Genomic DNA, 15,645 nt, shown 5'->3' on the forward strand with positions numbered 1-15,645 from the left:
AGAGTTAAACAAGTATAACATAAAAGAATGCAACACACCTTTGCATCATCAAAATAAATGTTCCACAGCATAAAAAAGTAACACATCTTTAACTAATATTCTACAACAAATGATAATCACAATCATCATTAAAATTAAGTAATTAATATTACTATCAAATAAACTATAGTGCCATTCTTTTTCAGTTCTTTAAAAATTTGGTAGGCTTTAGCCATGAATTTTTTTGACCCTGGATTGTGTGTGTGTGTGTGTGTGTGTGTGTGTGTGTGTGTGTGTGTGTGTGTTGTTTTGAATGATTGCTTCAAGCTTGCCATTCATTATTTGTCACTTCATATTTTCAAATTTTTATGTTTTAGTCTTCCTTGGTTGTATGCACCTGGAACTCACCACCAGTTTCTTCCTGGTTGACTATTTTGGTAGGAGGGGTGTTCCGTTGTAAACGGTAGTCTTTTATGATTCCTTTTTAAAAATAATTTTTTATTCATTCTTTGATGATTTTATACATCTATCTACATATTACATATAATGTCTTTTGACAAGAATCATTCCCAGTTCTTTGCTGTCCCCTTCCCACTGCCATTAGAACCCTTCTTCCCAACACTTCTCCCTACTCTCGAGTTTCATATCTCCTTTCTCTCTGTCTCTCTCTGTTTCTCTCTCTCTCTCAATAGCCCATTGAGTTTAACTTGTGTGTTCATAGATAGGCGTTATTTACTGGATCATGGGTAACTTACTAATGGCTACACCACAGAAGAAAAATGACTCCCCTTCCCCCAACAACTATTAACTACCAATAGCTTCTCAGCTAGGGGTGGAACATCATGAGCTCCCATCACATGCCAGTGATAGGATGCTAATAGGCCCAGTTTTGTCGCAGGTAGTGATAGCTTCAGTGAGTTGCATGTGTGCAGTGGTCAGCACATGTCCTGAAGACAATATTTCACAGTATTCTTCCCTATCCTTAGGTTCTTAACATTCTTTCTGCTCTTGATCAATGATGCTTCCTGAGACTTGGGGATGTCCTTTTAGAACTGAACAATCAGTAGTCACTTCTCAGCACTTGGACCATTTGTATTAACATTATCCACTTACAAAAAAAAAAGTTTTTGCCCAAGATTGAGAGCATCACTCACTAACCTATGGATACGAACATAAATACTTAGAAGGTGTATATTATTTAGCAAAACAATAGTAGTAAGTTTTCCCCTAAGGGCCTCTGACCTCCCTAGCCATGAGCTTTCGACAAGGTTTATAGTACAGGCTTGGATTCCTTTTTATGAAGCATGCCTCAAACAAACCAGAAAGCAGTTGGTAACCCCTATAGCATTCAATACCACTATTGTACCAGTGGGCACATCTTGCCGTCCATATGAGGTCTACTACTAGATAGAACCAGTGATGACTTTTCTTCTTCAGTGGCCTGGATAGCACCTTCCAGAACTATGAAAGCTAGCCAGCAGAGAAGAGGTTTTTAATACAGTTCCAGTTTGTTTTCTCTATGTCCTGCAATCAAAGTATATGATACTTCAGCAGTAGAGTCTTACCATCTAGTTCTAGTGGATAACTAAGTATAATAGCAACAACCTGCATTGTTCTAAGATTCTCTGGAGCTTCCTTGACCATCAGTACGTATTGATGTAGCCTATGCCGGGCACTTGGGTTTTTATTTAATTAATAACCCATAGCTTGTGTCAGCAGTGTTGTCCACCCATGCAGGCTACCTCCGTTTAAACTCTTTAAAAAAGTAATAAATCTACTTTTTTATTAACTTATGAAGAAATGAGTTCTGATAAGGCTTTCTGTATCTCCTTTGTTATGGGTAATCTTCCTCAAACTCTCTCTTCTGCCCCATCCTCTCTTCCTAATCCTCCCTTAAACCTTTTCAGCCTTTGTAGTTTCCCTACTTCCTTCTTTCCCTTATTCTTACCCTATGCTCCACCTATTTTTCCTATCACACATGTTTTTTTTCTATCCACTCCCTCTTTAAGGCCTCTTTCCCTTTCCTGTCTTATGGGCCCTTTCTAGCTTCCTGACCTCTATAGATACTACAAATTAAACACATAAATCTACAGTTTTGAAGCTGGGATCTGTGGTATTGTATTCCCCCAAATATTGTGCATGCTAATAAACTTATCTGGGGTCAGAGACAGAGCAGCCACAATATTAAACATAAAGGATAGGCAGTGGTAGCACACGCCTTTAATCCTAGCATTCCAGAGGCAGAAATCCATGTGTTCAAGGATACAGACAGGCATGGTGACTCATCACGCCTTTAATCCCAGGGAGTGGTGGTAGAAAGCAGAAAGGTATATAAGGCGTGAGGACCAGAAACTAGAAGCATTTGGCTGGTTAAGCTTTTAGCTGGTTAAGCTTCAGGCTTTCGAGCAGCAGTTCAACTGAGAGCCATTGGGATGAGGACACAGAAGCATCCAGTCTGAGGAAACAAGACCAGCTGAGAAGTTGGCCAGGTGAGGTTAGCTGTGGCTTGTTCTGGTTCTCTGACCTTCCAGTTCACGCCAATAACTGGCTCAGGTTTGATTTTATTAATAAAAACTTTTAAGATTCCTGCTACAGGGATCCATTTACTAAAGAACATGCAGCAGTTGTCTCTCTGGGTTTGAATTACCTCAGTATAATACTTAGCATTTTCCTGAAACTTTCATGATTTCATTTTTCTTTATAACTGAATAAAATTGTATTGTGTGTGTATATATATATACATGTGCCACATTTTTATTATTCTTTCATAGTAGGCTTTAAATGTACTGCTCTGAATTATAACAAGTTTTGAAACTTTAGGACAAGAAGAATGTTGTTTATTGTACTTTGTAAGTATGATAATAAACATCATTAAATTTATGTGTTACCAAAAATCTCCTTTATTATAGAGATGATGAAAGACAAAAGGTGTGTTTGGATATAGTTTATAAGATGATGGCAGAATTAAAACCAGTAGAACTTCGAGAACTTCTGAATCCTGTTGTGGAATTTGTTTCCCATCCTTCTCCAACATGTAGAGAACAAATGTATAATATTCTCATGTGGATTCATGACAATTACAGGTTAGCCTTCATTACGTTTTATATCACTTTTTTAAAAAATCTATATATGGTGTGCATGCATGTGCATTACAAACATGTGCCTGTGCACACACAGAGATCAGAGGACAGTCTCAGGCTTTGGGCCTCCCTTTCCACTTGTTTCAGACACGGTCTCTTTGTTGTGTACACGTTACTGTGTACACCAGGCTAAAGAGACTCTTGGATTACAGATGTGCATTACTTCCCCCAGCTTTGCATAGGTGCTGGGCATTTGAACTCAGTTCCATATGCTTGCACAACAGTTGATTTACCCACTGACTGAACCATCTCCCCAGACCTGTATTAACCTTTTTTGAAGGGCTTGTGTGGGTACTTTTCATGATTTGGAATATAAGAAAACATTACTAGCAATATGACTAATAACTGAAACAAACATTTCAGTATATTGAATTAGCCTTTTTTGTTATTCATGAATATGTAGGAAATAAAAAGTGAAATTGTCAGGTGAGTTAGAACTACATAAGTCAGGGCTGGAAAGGTAAGAATGCTTGCTGCTTTTCCAGAATTTGGTTCCCATTACTCAAGACAGGTAGCTCCCACAACGGCCTGTAACTCTAGCTCTAGGGTATCCAATGCCATCTTCTAGTCTACAGGCATTGTATACAGAGTAAGTCTTTTTTTTTTTTAAGTATATGAGTGTTCTGCCTCCGGAGTGCTGGCATTAAAGGCATGCACCACCACCACCTAGTAAACCTTCTAAGACAGAGACTTCTCCCAGGCAGTGTCATCCCTCAGGTACCTGCAGAGGTGACAGGACTCAGAGCATAGAAGGAAGATCTGTGCTGATGTCACAGCTTTAGCATCTCTACTGAAATGCCTTGGTCATCAGGTTCATGGAAACCCGCCTTTGCATTAATCTAGACTATGTGATTGGAGTAGAGCAGGATACTAATATTTTGTTATTTTCTCAAACAGAGATCCAAAAAATCAAATGGATCAAGACTCCCAGGAAATATTTAAACTGGCAAAAGATGTGCTGATTCAAGGACTGATTGATGAGAACCTTGGACTCCAGTATGTGCTTCTTCTGGAATAAATTAGACAAGGATTGGGTTATTGTTTTCTAGATAGCTTAAAGTGTTTACTGTGATAACATCATTCTCTCTGCTTCCTGCATTTCCTAAACCTTAGCAAATGTGTTTTAAGTCACATTATAAAGATACAAGCAATAATGATTGTTCTCCAAATGTCCTAACTCAGTTATGTGAGTGTCTTATCAAATGCCAAACACATAGCAAAGGAGAAAGTTTTTAATATGATTTGACATACTACTTATTTTTCACTTTCTTCCATTTTAAATGTATTGAACTTTTAACAATTTATATTTAAATTTTATAAGTTGTCTCTTGAAAAGTCCAGCGTGTTTTGTTTTGTTTTTCTCTTTGGGCAATGCTGAGGATTGAAATGAGAGCCTTACATTTATTAGGCTAGCAGTGTAAGAACTGACCTATATTCCCAATCCTAACTTGATTTTAATTTAAGTTTTAAATACATTGTAACAGTAGTTTTTGTAGAGAGTTGTTTTAGTTATTTGCGTGTCCCATGGTGTGTATTTATTTGTTTGTTTGTTTTAGTAAAATAGTAAAGGATTATATGAAATTTGCTTTTGATCCTGGACTTCTACACCAGAGACTTGTGTGCTAGGCAAGTGCTCTACCAGTGAGTGTGAGCCACGACTACTAATATTACATATTTGTTAAAATGATTTTGCCTTTCAAAATTGTTAGTACTATATACTCATTGTTGTAAACTCTCCAGAGGATGGACAGTCATACAGTTTGTTAAATATGCTATAGTTTGGGGATATTTGTCCTTCAGAATGTCTGATTGTTCATACTCATACTGTGATATAGTTTCCCTTTCATCTGAGAGTTATGTGAATGAAAAGCTGTGAAGTCCCCACATGACACTGTGGACAATACTTCTTTCATATGCTGATAACTAAGCATGTTTTCCTCTTCACTTTTCAGATTAATTATTCGGAATTTCTGGAGCCATGAAACCAGATTACCATTTAATACATTGGACCGATTGTTGGCATTAAATTCTTTATATTCTCCTAAAATAGAAGTCCACTTTTTAAGTTTAGCAACAAATTTTTTGCTTGAAATGACCAGGATGAGCCCAGATTATCTAAACCCCATCTTTGAGCATCCTCTGTCAGAATGTGAATTTCAGGTGAAGTGCTTGTTCCTTAATCATGGTGACTGTTACGTGTTTTCCCTGTTGTTAATGAATGTCTTCTAATACTGTTAAACTAACATTCTTAATTTCTTGAAATGTGCACACACTAACACGTGCTTCCTTTCCCCCAATGTCTTACATTCTGTCCTCTCAGACTCTACTTGGACCTCGCACCTTCCTGTTCTTCCTCCCACATGCCTAGGAGAGAGAGAGTCCAAGCATTGCCTGATCCAAATACTAACCAAGCATGACCCTGCTTAGCTGTGACCACAGATCAAGTTTGCAACTTCTTCTGGCAGTCACAACAGTGGCACAAGTGCTTCTTAATGGGCACAGCCGGGCGTGTTCCCTAGTACAAATTAAACACCCCATCTGAAATTATTGGGACGACAAGTGGTTTTGATTTCATGTTATTTTTGGATTTTGAAATATTTGCGTGTCCCATGGTGTGTATTTATTTGTTTGTTTGTTTATTTTTAGAATTTCATAGTATTTACATCATTTAACCCTACCCCTCTCTTCCCCCCTCACAGGTCCCATTCAGGCTTCCCAACCCCCGCTGCCTCTCAAATTCATGGCCTCTTGTTCTTTAGCTTTTATTGTTATACATACACACATACACATTTACAAATATATAAATATAACCTACTGAGTCCATTTAATGTTCTTTGTATGTATATGTTTTTAGGACTGACCACTTGGTATTGGATAACCAATTAAGGTGCTCATCCTTGGAGAAGACTTATTCTCAATTCTTTAGCAGTGATTAATTGTCTGTAGCTCTTCACCTAGAAGTAGAGTCTTAAGAGATTGCCCCATCCACATTGGCATATCACCTGTAATTGACATTGTTCAGGGTTCCTCTACCTTTAGGCAACCATATTGTTGAGATTTCATGGGTGCAGCTTCCCTATCATATTGAGAAGATACAATCCTTTTTTTTTTTTTTTTTTTTTTTTTTGGTTTTTCGAGACAGGGTTTCTCTGTGTAGCTTTGCGCCTTTCCTGGAACTCGCTTTGGAGACCAGGCTGGCCTCGAACTCACAGAGATCCGCCTGGCTCTGCCTCCCGAGTGCTGGGATTAAAGGCGTGCGCCACCACCGCCCGGCCCTTTTTTTTTTTTAAGATCTGTTTATTTTTATGTGCTTTGGTGTTTTGCCTGCGTGTATGTCTGTGTAAGGGTGTTGGGTCCCCTGGAAATGGAGTTACAGACAGTTGTGAGCTGCCATGTGGATGCCAGGAATTGAACCTGGGTCCTCTGGAAGAGCAACCAGTGCTCTCAACCCCTAAGCTGTCTCTCCAGCCCCCGAGAAGACACAATCTTAAAGCATGTATCTTGGTCTTCAGGCTCTTACAGTCTTTCTGGCCCTTCTTCCATGTTTTCTGAGCTTTAGGTACACAGGTTGCCTTATAGTTGTATCAGTTGGGATTGGGCATCCCATGGTTAGTTGTCTTTACTGTAGCTAGAGTTTTCCTGCCTGGCCCACAGTCAGGACAAATCTCTCTCACCCGCCAGTCCCCCAGCCACTCAGACCCGACTAAGTAAACACAGAGACTTATATTGGTTACAAACTGTATGGCCGTGGCAGGCTTCTTGCTAACTGTTCTTACAGCTTAAATTAATCCATTTCTATTAATCTATACCTTGCCACATGGCTCGTGGCTTACCGGCATCTTCACATGCGGCTTGTCATGGTGGCGGCTGGCAGTGTCTCTCTGACTCAGCCTTCCACTTCCCAGCTCTATTCTCCTCCTTGTCCCGCCTATACTTCCTGCCTATACTTCCTGCCTGGCCACGGGCCAATCAGTGATTTATTTATTGACCAATCAGCAAGACATTTGACATACAGACCATCCCACAGCACTTTACTTTTGACCATTTGTGGATTTCTGTAACAGTCTCTTTCTGCTGCAAAAAGATGCCTAAAAAAAGAAAGATGAAGGTTCTTTGATGATGGGTCATAATAAGATACCTTAAGAAGAGAACCCAAGCATAAATAACAAAGTTTATTTGTTTCATTTCTTCATTTATAGCTTATGCACATAGCCTGAAGGTAAAATGTATACAGTTCTTTATCACTTGGGTGAGCTGAGTGACATGACTAGTAATAGTTGTGTTGTGGTACCATTGGCATTGCCAAGTATGGCATCAGCCCTCTACTGTAGAATGTAGGGATAAGAGAATGGCTTCTCTCTATTGTGATTATTTTTTCTACTTTTTAGGTAAGTGTATGTTTAATAAAGTTTCTTCTGGCCAGGCATACTGGTACACACCTTTAATCCCAGCACTTGAGAGGCAGAAGCAGGTGGGATCCCTGTGAGTTCAGGCCAGCCTGGTCTACAGAGTTAGTTCCAGGATAGCCAGGACTACACAGAGAAACCCTGTCTTTAAAAACAAAAAAAAAGGAAGAAAAGATTATTCTAGGCACTGTAGATATAGCTCTGTTGGTAGAGTGTTTGCATGGCATGTAGAAAGCCTTGGATTCAGTTCATAGCAGCACATAAACTAGGCATGATGGTGAATATACTTGAGAGTTGGAGGTGGTGGGGGGTGAGAAATTGAAGGTTATTCTTGGTTATATAGAAAGTTCAAAACCAAACTAGTCTATCCATCCCAAAAAAGAAAGAAGGGACCTGGTGGTGGTACTGCACACTTTTAATCACAGCACTGAGGAGGCAGAGACAAGTGTATCTCTGTGAGTTCAAGGTCAGCCTGGTCTATAGAGTGAGTTCTAGGATAGCCAGGGCTACACAGAGAAACCCTGTTTCGAAAAACCAAAAAGAAAGAAAAAAAAGAAATAAAGAAGAATTCTTCCTCAGTTGCTTCTCAAAGAGACAGTACAGAACTGCTAATGGTACTGTTGGGTTTTATTGTTGATTTTTGTGGTGCTGGGGATTGATCTTAGAGCCTCACTGGTGCTAGGTAAGCATGGAAATATTTCAGTGTCACTACAAAAGAAGTATCATTTTCCTTAAACTCTTCTTTCTATAGGAATATACCATAGATCCTGACTGGCGTTTTCGAAGTACTGTTCTCACTCCAATGTTTATTGAGACCCAGGCCTCTCCAAGTACTCTCCATACCCAAACCCAGGAAGGGTCCCTCTCAGACCGAAGGCAGAAGTCTGGGCAAGTGCGGGCGACCCAACAGCAGTATGACTTCACCCCAACACAAACCATAGGTAACAAATGACCAGACACTCTGGCCTTTGACAACAACTACTGTTGCAAGGACAGAAACTTTTTGTGAGAAAAATAAAGTGATAACATAAAGTCACAAAGGCCATAAGGAAGATATGTCAGTCAAAGAAAAAAAGAGAGAGGTTTTCAGAGTAGTCAGCTCCGCAGAGAGAAAGGAACAGTTGTTAGGGCATGAGTGAAGGTGATGGAGATAGACTGAAACAGTTACGGAGCCTCACTGCTGTAAGAAGAAAGGGTTCTGGATGGTGGTGCTATGAGTGGACTCAACGCTACTGGATCATATGTTTAAAAATGGTTGAAATGGTAAATGTTACTACAGGTCTTTCTACATTTTTCAAGGTGGATAAAAAGATTATTTTAAAAAAGAATGATAATCTGATTATAGCTAGACATGCTTGTTTTGGTTTGGTTTGACATAAAACTAATGTGTCCTATCTAAGGCATCTTAAGAGTAGAGTAGCATTAAACTAGATTCATTTGCTGATGTCAGTAGTTCATTGAACTGTTCTTTTCCAGGTAGATTAATTCTTTGCTTTGATATACAAAGTATAAATTACAGAGTAAAATATCTTAATCCTTTTTTAAAAGATTTTTATTTATTTTTCTTTTATGTGTTTGAGTGCTTTGCCAGCATATATGCATGTAGTGCATGGACATGCCTGGTGCCAGCAGAGCCTAGAGGAGGACTAGATCTCCTGAAATTAGAGTTACAGTCAGTTGTAAACTACCATGTGTGTGCTAAGAACTGAACCCATGTCCTCTGCAGGGTCAGCAAGTACTCTTAACCACTGAACCGCCTCTCCAACCCCCTTAATTGTTTTGTATAAACACTTCAGCATTTCCTTTATATAATTACTTTCATATTCTGTTGTTTCTGAAACTAGAACTAATTTGAAAATCACAGTGGAAATTCTTTGACAAGCACTGTAAACGTAAAATGCTATTACTGTGATGATTACAGCTACAGAAGGGTCCTGAGGCTCAGGTGCCTAGTCTGCCTTGGATCATACCCAATACCCTTGACCTCAGTTCAGTATCACAAGTAATTGCAGAGGTCTAGCACTGCAGGTGAGTAGGCTGGGCTGCATGGTAGCAGCATCCTCACTGTTCTCGTCCTGTGTGTTATAGTTGAAAGGAGCTCGTTTGATTGGCTGACTGGGAGCAGCATTGACCCATTGGCAGATCACACACTTTTCCCTTCAGAACACTCATCTTCCTCCTTACTGATTGCCCACAAAAGGAGTGAAAAGTCGCAGAGAATAGCCTGTAAGTCAGTAGGACCTGACTTTGGGATAAAAAAGCTGGGCCTTCCTGGTGATGAGGCGGATAACCAAGCAAAAAGTGGTAAGTAAAATGCCAAAACATGTTTAAAATGTATTATCCTCTCATACAGAAGCTTACATGGAGAGAGCATATTTCTGACTGCCCACGTTTCCTTGAAAGCTGTAATGCAAATCATTAAAATTCAACTCATTAATCATTGTTTGGACACTTACCATGCTGAAAAAAACATTTAAAATGTCCTTCAAGAAATATTATGTGTGTGACAGGTTCATTAGTTCAGTGACTTTCTGGAACATTCGGGGTAAGTAAGGCAGTAAGTGGGGTAGAATTGGTAAACCCAGCACAGTCTCAGGAGTGAGAGTTTAAACCCAGACACAGTATGGAGCAAGCATTTGGAAAGACTGGATAGAGGAAGGGTGTTTGAGAAGAGCCTGGAAGCCTAGAATGCAAAAAGAGAAATGACAAAAAGGATGAAGATAGAAAGGTAAGTAATGTTTTTGTTGAATGGAAGAGACTCAAAATTAGTTCAGCAAGGTTTATGGAGGGCAGAATCCATGCTGAGGCTCCTGTTTGGTCCAGTTGGATAGATGTCCTGGAAAACATAGGGAGTTGTGAAGGATCCTATAAAGGAAAGAAACAGGGTACACTTTAGGAAGCTACTACCTGATGAATGGAATAGAATTAGTCATGAGGACTCTGGTCCTCTCAAAGAGATGTATATACATGGGTACCACATGGTGTAAGGAGAATTGGCAAAGCCAGAAGCACTATCACTTAGGCCTTAGCAGCTTGAAGGTGAGTAGGTGGGGTGGTCTCCTTTCAGAGTCAGTGGGATACCTAACCAGCAGAACGTCTGGTAGGCCTCCAGACGCAACACTGAAAGTGCTGGGGAGAAGATAACTCATTACAAGACTTTGGGAATGAAGGAAGCCCAGGGAAAAGGTCCCAAGACAGTAAATGCCCTGGGGAAATGAACATGCATTCAGAGTCATAGAACTAAAGTTAGAAACAAGCATAGCTAAAAGGAATTGGAAGTGTAAAACGAAAACACCAGACTTTACTCCCAACTCCCATTATGTAAGCCTCAAATCTATGGCTCATATACAGTTCTCTAAATTTCACTTTTAGAAGGAGATGCAGCCACCTCTTTTCCTATTAACCTGGAGTTTTAGGGTGTACCAGGAAGCTTTCTCTGCTTTCCTTCTTCCTTACTTTACTATTTCTCAGCATTCTTCCCTTCTTAGAATGCACAGCCATTGGTCTTACTGTAAGATTGGACTGTCACTTAAAATGGAACCCTTTCTTAGTTGTACTTCCAGCACTGTCACATGCTCTAAGACCCTTAGGTGCATGCCACTTTCCCTGCTGTGGTCTCTGTCAAACTGCTAAAGACAGGTCTACACTGGGACACTGCATTCTAATTAATTTACGGTTCTTGGCCAGTTGGCTTCTTTATTGAATAGAACTTAAGCTAAGACTTAAGGACAGTTCCTGAGGATAATAGCAGCTATCCATGACTCACTGATCTATAGTATTTCCCTAACTACATTTCTAGACTGAAAATAAATGTGTGTGGTATAGGTGGAATTTGGGGACTGCACAAAAATAAGGAACGAGGTAAAACTTAATTGGAAACATTTTCTTTGTGAGTTTTATATATGGATTTAGAAAAACTTAACTTGTAGATATAAGGTAAAATAAATGCTAATATTTTAAATATATTTGAATCTGTTCTTATATCTTTATGGTTTTAAAATATTTCACATACTATGAGAATAAGTCTTAAAGTATGATGAATTAACACTTTATTATCATTGAAAAGAAATACAGTTTAAAAGATAGAAGTTGTCCTTAGTTTAAATGTTACTTTACAAGTAATCTCTTTTAAGACTTTCAGTGTTAGGCTAGCACCTAACACCTTGAGTACATGGTGTATCTCTGCTGTATCCCCAGCCATGACTTTTACTTTTATTTATTTTATTTTTTGTGGAGCTGTTGAATAAAACCTGGAACCTCACACATGCTAGGCAACCGCTCTGAGCTACACCCTCTAACATTGTTTAAATTTTTATTTGTGTTTCTTTAGTTATTGATCAGTTGTATATTCACAAAAACTAGAGTCAGACACTTCTTAAAAGCTAAATAGAAAAAAAAATGCCAATTTTCCTATCTATAAAGCCAAATCCCAGAGGCAATCAATCCCCTATCACCCTGTTAGCTGAATTTAATTTTCAATAACTCTGAGCAGTGGTTTTATTTTCTTAAGATTTATTTTTATTATTTTTATTTTTGTGTATGTGTGTATCTGTGTAAGTCAATGCCATGTGTATGCAAGTGCCTTCATAGGCCAGAAGTGGGTGTTGGATCTCTTGGAACTAAAGTTACAGGTAGTTAGAGGTTATCATGGGTGCTGGAAACTGAATTCAAGCCCTCCAGAAGAGCAGCCAAACACTCTTAAGCTGTCTCTCCAGCCCCAGGCAGTGGTTTTTACACTGCTACTTTTTCCTACATCATCATTCATTATCTTCTGGTTTCATGTGACTGATGTTTGAGGTTTTTTGTTGACCTTATACTCCTTATGGCTCATTCATATCTGGTCATGAGTTGAGGTCTCATCCTGTATAATTATGTCTCAGCAACTGTCTCCTCAGTGCTCGGTGTTTCTTCTTTCTTGTGATTGGGTCATTTTGTATATGATTATTTCTTTCCTTACATTTTTTTTCCTGGACATTTTTGACTTACTGTTTTCACTTGCATGTTTAGATCTTTGCATGTTTATCACCAAATTTCCATTAATGATACATTGGTCTTTTGCTGTGTCCCAACATAAGTATTTTGTCTTGAGAGAGAGAGAGAGAATATTGTCTGCCTGTGTGTACGCGCACATGCCTACCCCTCAATGCCATGTCTCGAGGTCAAAGGACAACTTCAGGAATCTGTTCTCTATCATGTGTGTCTGGAAGCATCAAACTCAGGTCTTCAGGGTTGACAGCAAGTGCCTTTACCAATTGAGTCATCTTGCCAGCCTCCTTCCTGACCATTGTGTGCAGAACCTCTCTTCGTTCAGTCTTACCTTTTGTGGACCTCACTATTCCACCTTGATTGATTACTCTTTAGACGCTACTGGAGAAAGGCAACTGCATGTTTCTGAGTCCTCTCAGCACTATTTGCTAGGCTGGCCTTTTCCACCTCACACTCCCCACCACACCTGCTGCTGTGTCCTTGCTTTCACCCTGGGAGGGGCTGGTCACAGCAGACCCTGAGCCTTTGACTGTAACTACACTGTGTCCATTCTTTATCCACTGTGGGAGCCCGTTCTCGGGTTCCTCGTGGCTTTACCCAGCAGGTCCACATAGAGGATGATTAGGACCACGGGCCTGAGTGCAGGTGTCTGAGATGGTCTGCACTTGGCTGTGCTGGGGGAGGAGGTCTTTTGCTCCACCCCTTGGCGTCTCTATAAAAACCCTGGGGCAGAGACAGTCGGAGCCCGTTGGAAAAGGTTCCAGGCCCTCTCGAGGCTGTCCTTTATTTTCTATCTGTTTATCTCCGCAAGATTCTCTGCAATAAATCCTTGTATCTAATATTTCCTGCTGCTCGCACTCAAGAAAACTCTGGGGAACTGTGGGGGTGGTTGGGTAAACGCCCCACAATCCACCACTTAATTGGGATTTCCAGAGACAGGTACAACTCAAGTTCTTTAGAGTCCAGAATTGCTAAGCTGCCCTCTCTGCTATTCCTTATTGGTTTGTGCCCTTAACAAGTCACTAAATTACAATTTAAAAGTGGAGATAAACACACACTTTCACTTTGCAGGATCATGAGAATGAAAGTCAACCGTATGTGTTGTATAATTGACCATGAATAGCCAAACCTGATTTATATTCTTCAGGCACTCACAACCGGGAAGAAATTCTGAGGCTACGTAGACGATTTTTAAAGGACCAAGAAAAAGTCAGTTTGCTCTATGCCAGAAAGGGCCTCGTGGAACAAAAACTAGAGAAGGTTTGTATCTTCTTCATGAATGCAATACCTATTTTGCATCACAGGTAATATACTAAGGAAATAAGTTCTGTCAGATATTAGTCTACAAAATTATAGAAGCAGCACTGCATAAGTGCCTTCTGACATTATTAGACATAAAGAATATTCATGACACATGCTAAGAAATGGCATTTTCCTGAATCCTTGTCTGCCTGGATCCCAGGACTAATAGGACTAACTGACTCCCCTCTGCTCACCACAGCTCAGCTTTACGTTCTCTGTGCAGAGTGGCTTTCTGTATGGGTAGAAATATGAACACTAGTCATTCCTATTACAGCTTTAGCTAATTCTATTCTTTAGGGAATGATGCACAACTACCTTGATTCGGGACCTGTGGCTGTAGTGGGAGTGAGAGGCCAAAGGACCTGGAAAATATTGCATGGCTGCTCACAGATGGCTGGTAGGGCTGCCAGCAAAAGCTTCCATTGGAGACACAAGTAGAGCATGAATATTTTGGGGTGGGGAGGAGCATGGGGTTCTCACTATATAGACCAGGCTGGCCTGGAACTCACAGAGGTCCACCTGTCTTTGCCTCATGAGTACATGTGCCATCATGCCTAGCAAATGCATGAATTAATTTTTAATATGCAGAAATAATGAACAAACTTGTTTAGTTTATAGATTCAGTTTTACTTAGCAGCGATGACCAAATTTCTAACAGTTAAGATAGATTGTGATTAAAGACTCCTGCTATTATTATAATTCAGTGTAATCCTTAGCCACTTGGCTTCCAGATATAAGTAGGAAGTGGTTGGATGGTACCTCTGCATTTTTAATGGAGGTGAAATATACAGGTTTGTTTTTTTTTTATTTTCCCCCTGTCTCTGTAATACAACTGTTGTTTTTTGTTGTTTGTTTGTTTGTTTGTTTGAAGACTACAGTTGTAAACAGGGTATATTCAGCACCTTCTCTTGCTCCATTGCTTTCTCGGAAAAATAGATCTGATGAAGCCTGATACCTTTCTAGTCCTGCCTGAAGGAAATAGTAGTATCTGGTCATCAGAAGTAAGAGAAATCAGAATTGCTGGGTAAAGGGTGTAAGAAACAAGCCAGGATAACAGGTTTAAAACCCCTGGCTGTGAACAGACAAGAAGTTACAGTCAGATATGGTAGGATATTAAAGCATATATCAGCCTGCTGTCTGTGAAACAGACACTGAGCTGTGAAGCTGTCAGCCAATAATTAGACATTAGAAGTCCATATGTTTGTATTTGCATTCATTTAATAAGTGTGTCTGAAGGATGAGACTCTGCCAGAAATTATAATAAGTGGTAGCCATGAAGACATGATTGATTCATGGAGCCAGGTCCAGTACATGATACAAAAAGACAAATTGAGATTATAAAGTACCCTATCAGAGATAAGCTATGAACACATCTATGGAAAGCCTCTCTGGAGAGAGAACATTGAGAGTGGAACCACTGATGAGGGAAAAGCACACAAAGCAGTGTGCAGTGACTGAAGAGTATGTGAGTGAGTGTGGCATTGCTGTGAACCTTTAGACAAGGCTTACCATTTGAGGTGTTGGAAAGTCACTTAGCTCTCAGATTTATATTTATATTTTTGTGGATATTCAGATTCAAATTTTTCAAATAACCAAATTTTTCATTCTGACCAAAGTAGTATGAATAAAATTATTACTTCTGTGTACTAAAGATGTGTTCTAGTAGTTTCATTTTGCATACATGCTTGATCTTCTTTTGTTTGGTTGAGTTTTTGTTTGTTTGGTGGTTTGGTTGATTGGTTGGTTGGTTGGTTGGTTGGTTGATTGGTTGGTTGGTTGGTTGGTTGATTGGTTTTGACGAAAGGTAACCCAGACTGGCCTCAAACCTGCTA

The 15,645-nt window shown here is 39.7% G+C and overlaps 1 protein-coding gene across 2 annotated transcripts in view; it reads left to right on the forward strand.

The window, feature by feature from the left end:
• Nucleotides 1-15,645, forward strand: part of Prkdc (protein kinase, DNA-activated, catalytic subunit) — a 237,871-nt gene that overhangs the window by 149,821 nt on the left and 72,405 nt on the right. For both annotated transcript variants that reach the window (XM_052739941.1, XM_052739943.1), the window contains 6 exons: nt 2,889-3,062; nt 4,017-4,115; nt 5,072-5,279; nt 8,277-8,466; nt 9,614-9,829; nt 13,659-13,771. In XM_052739941.1, the coding sequence (XP_052595901.1) occupies nt 2,889-3,062; nt 4,017-4,115; nt 5,072-5,279; nt 8,277-8,466; nt 9,614-9,829; nt 13,659-13,771 (1,000 nt within the window). The remainder of the gene's footprint in view (nt 1-2,888; nt 3,063-4,016; nt 4,116-5,071; nt 5,280-8,276; nt 8,467-9,613; nt 9,830-13,658; nt 13,772-15,645) is intronic.

Source organism: Peromyscus californicus, unplaced genomic scaffold, assembly GCF_007827085.1.
Source record: "Peromyscus californicus insignis strain IS unplaced genomic scaffold, ASM782708v3 Scaffold_16__1_contigs__length_79575227, whole genome shotgun sequence".
Taxonomy (NCBI): Eukaryota; Metazoa; Chordata; class Mammalia; order Rodentia; family Cricetidae; genus Peromyscus; species Peromyscus californicus.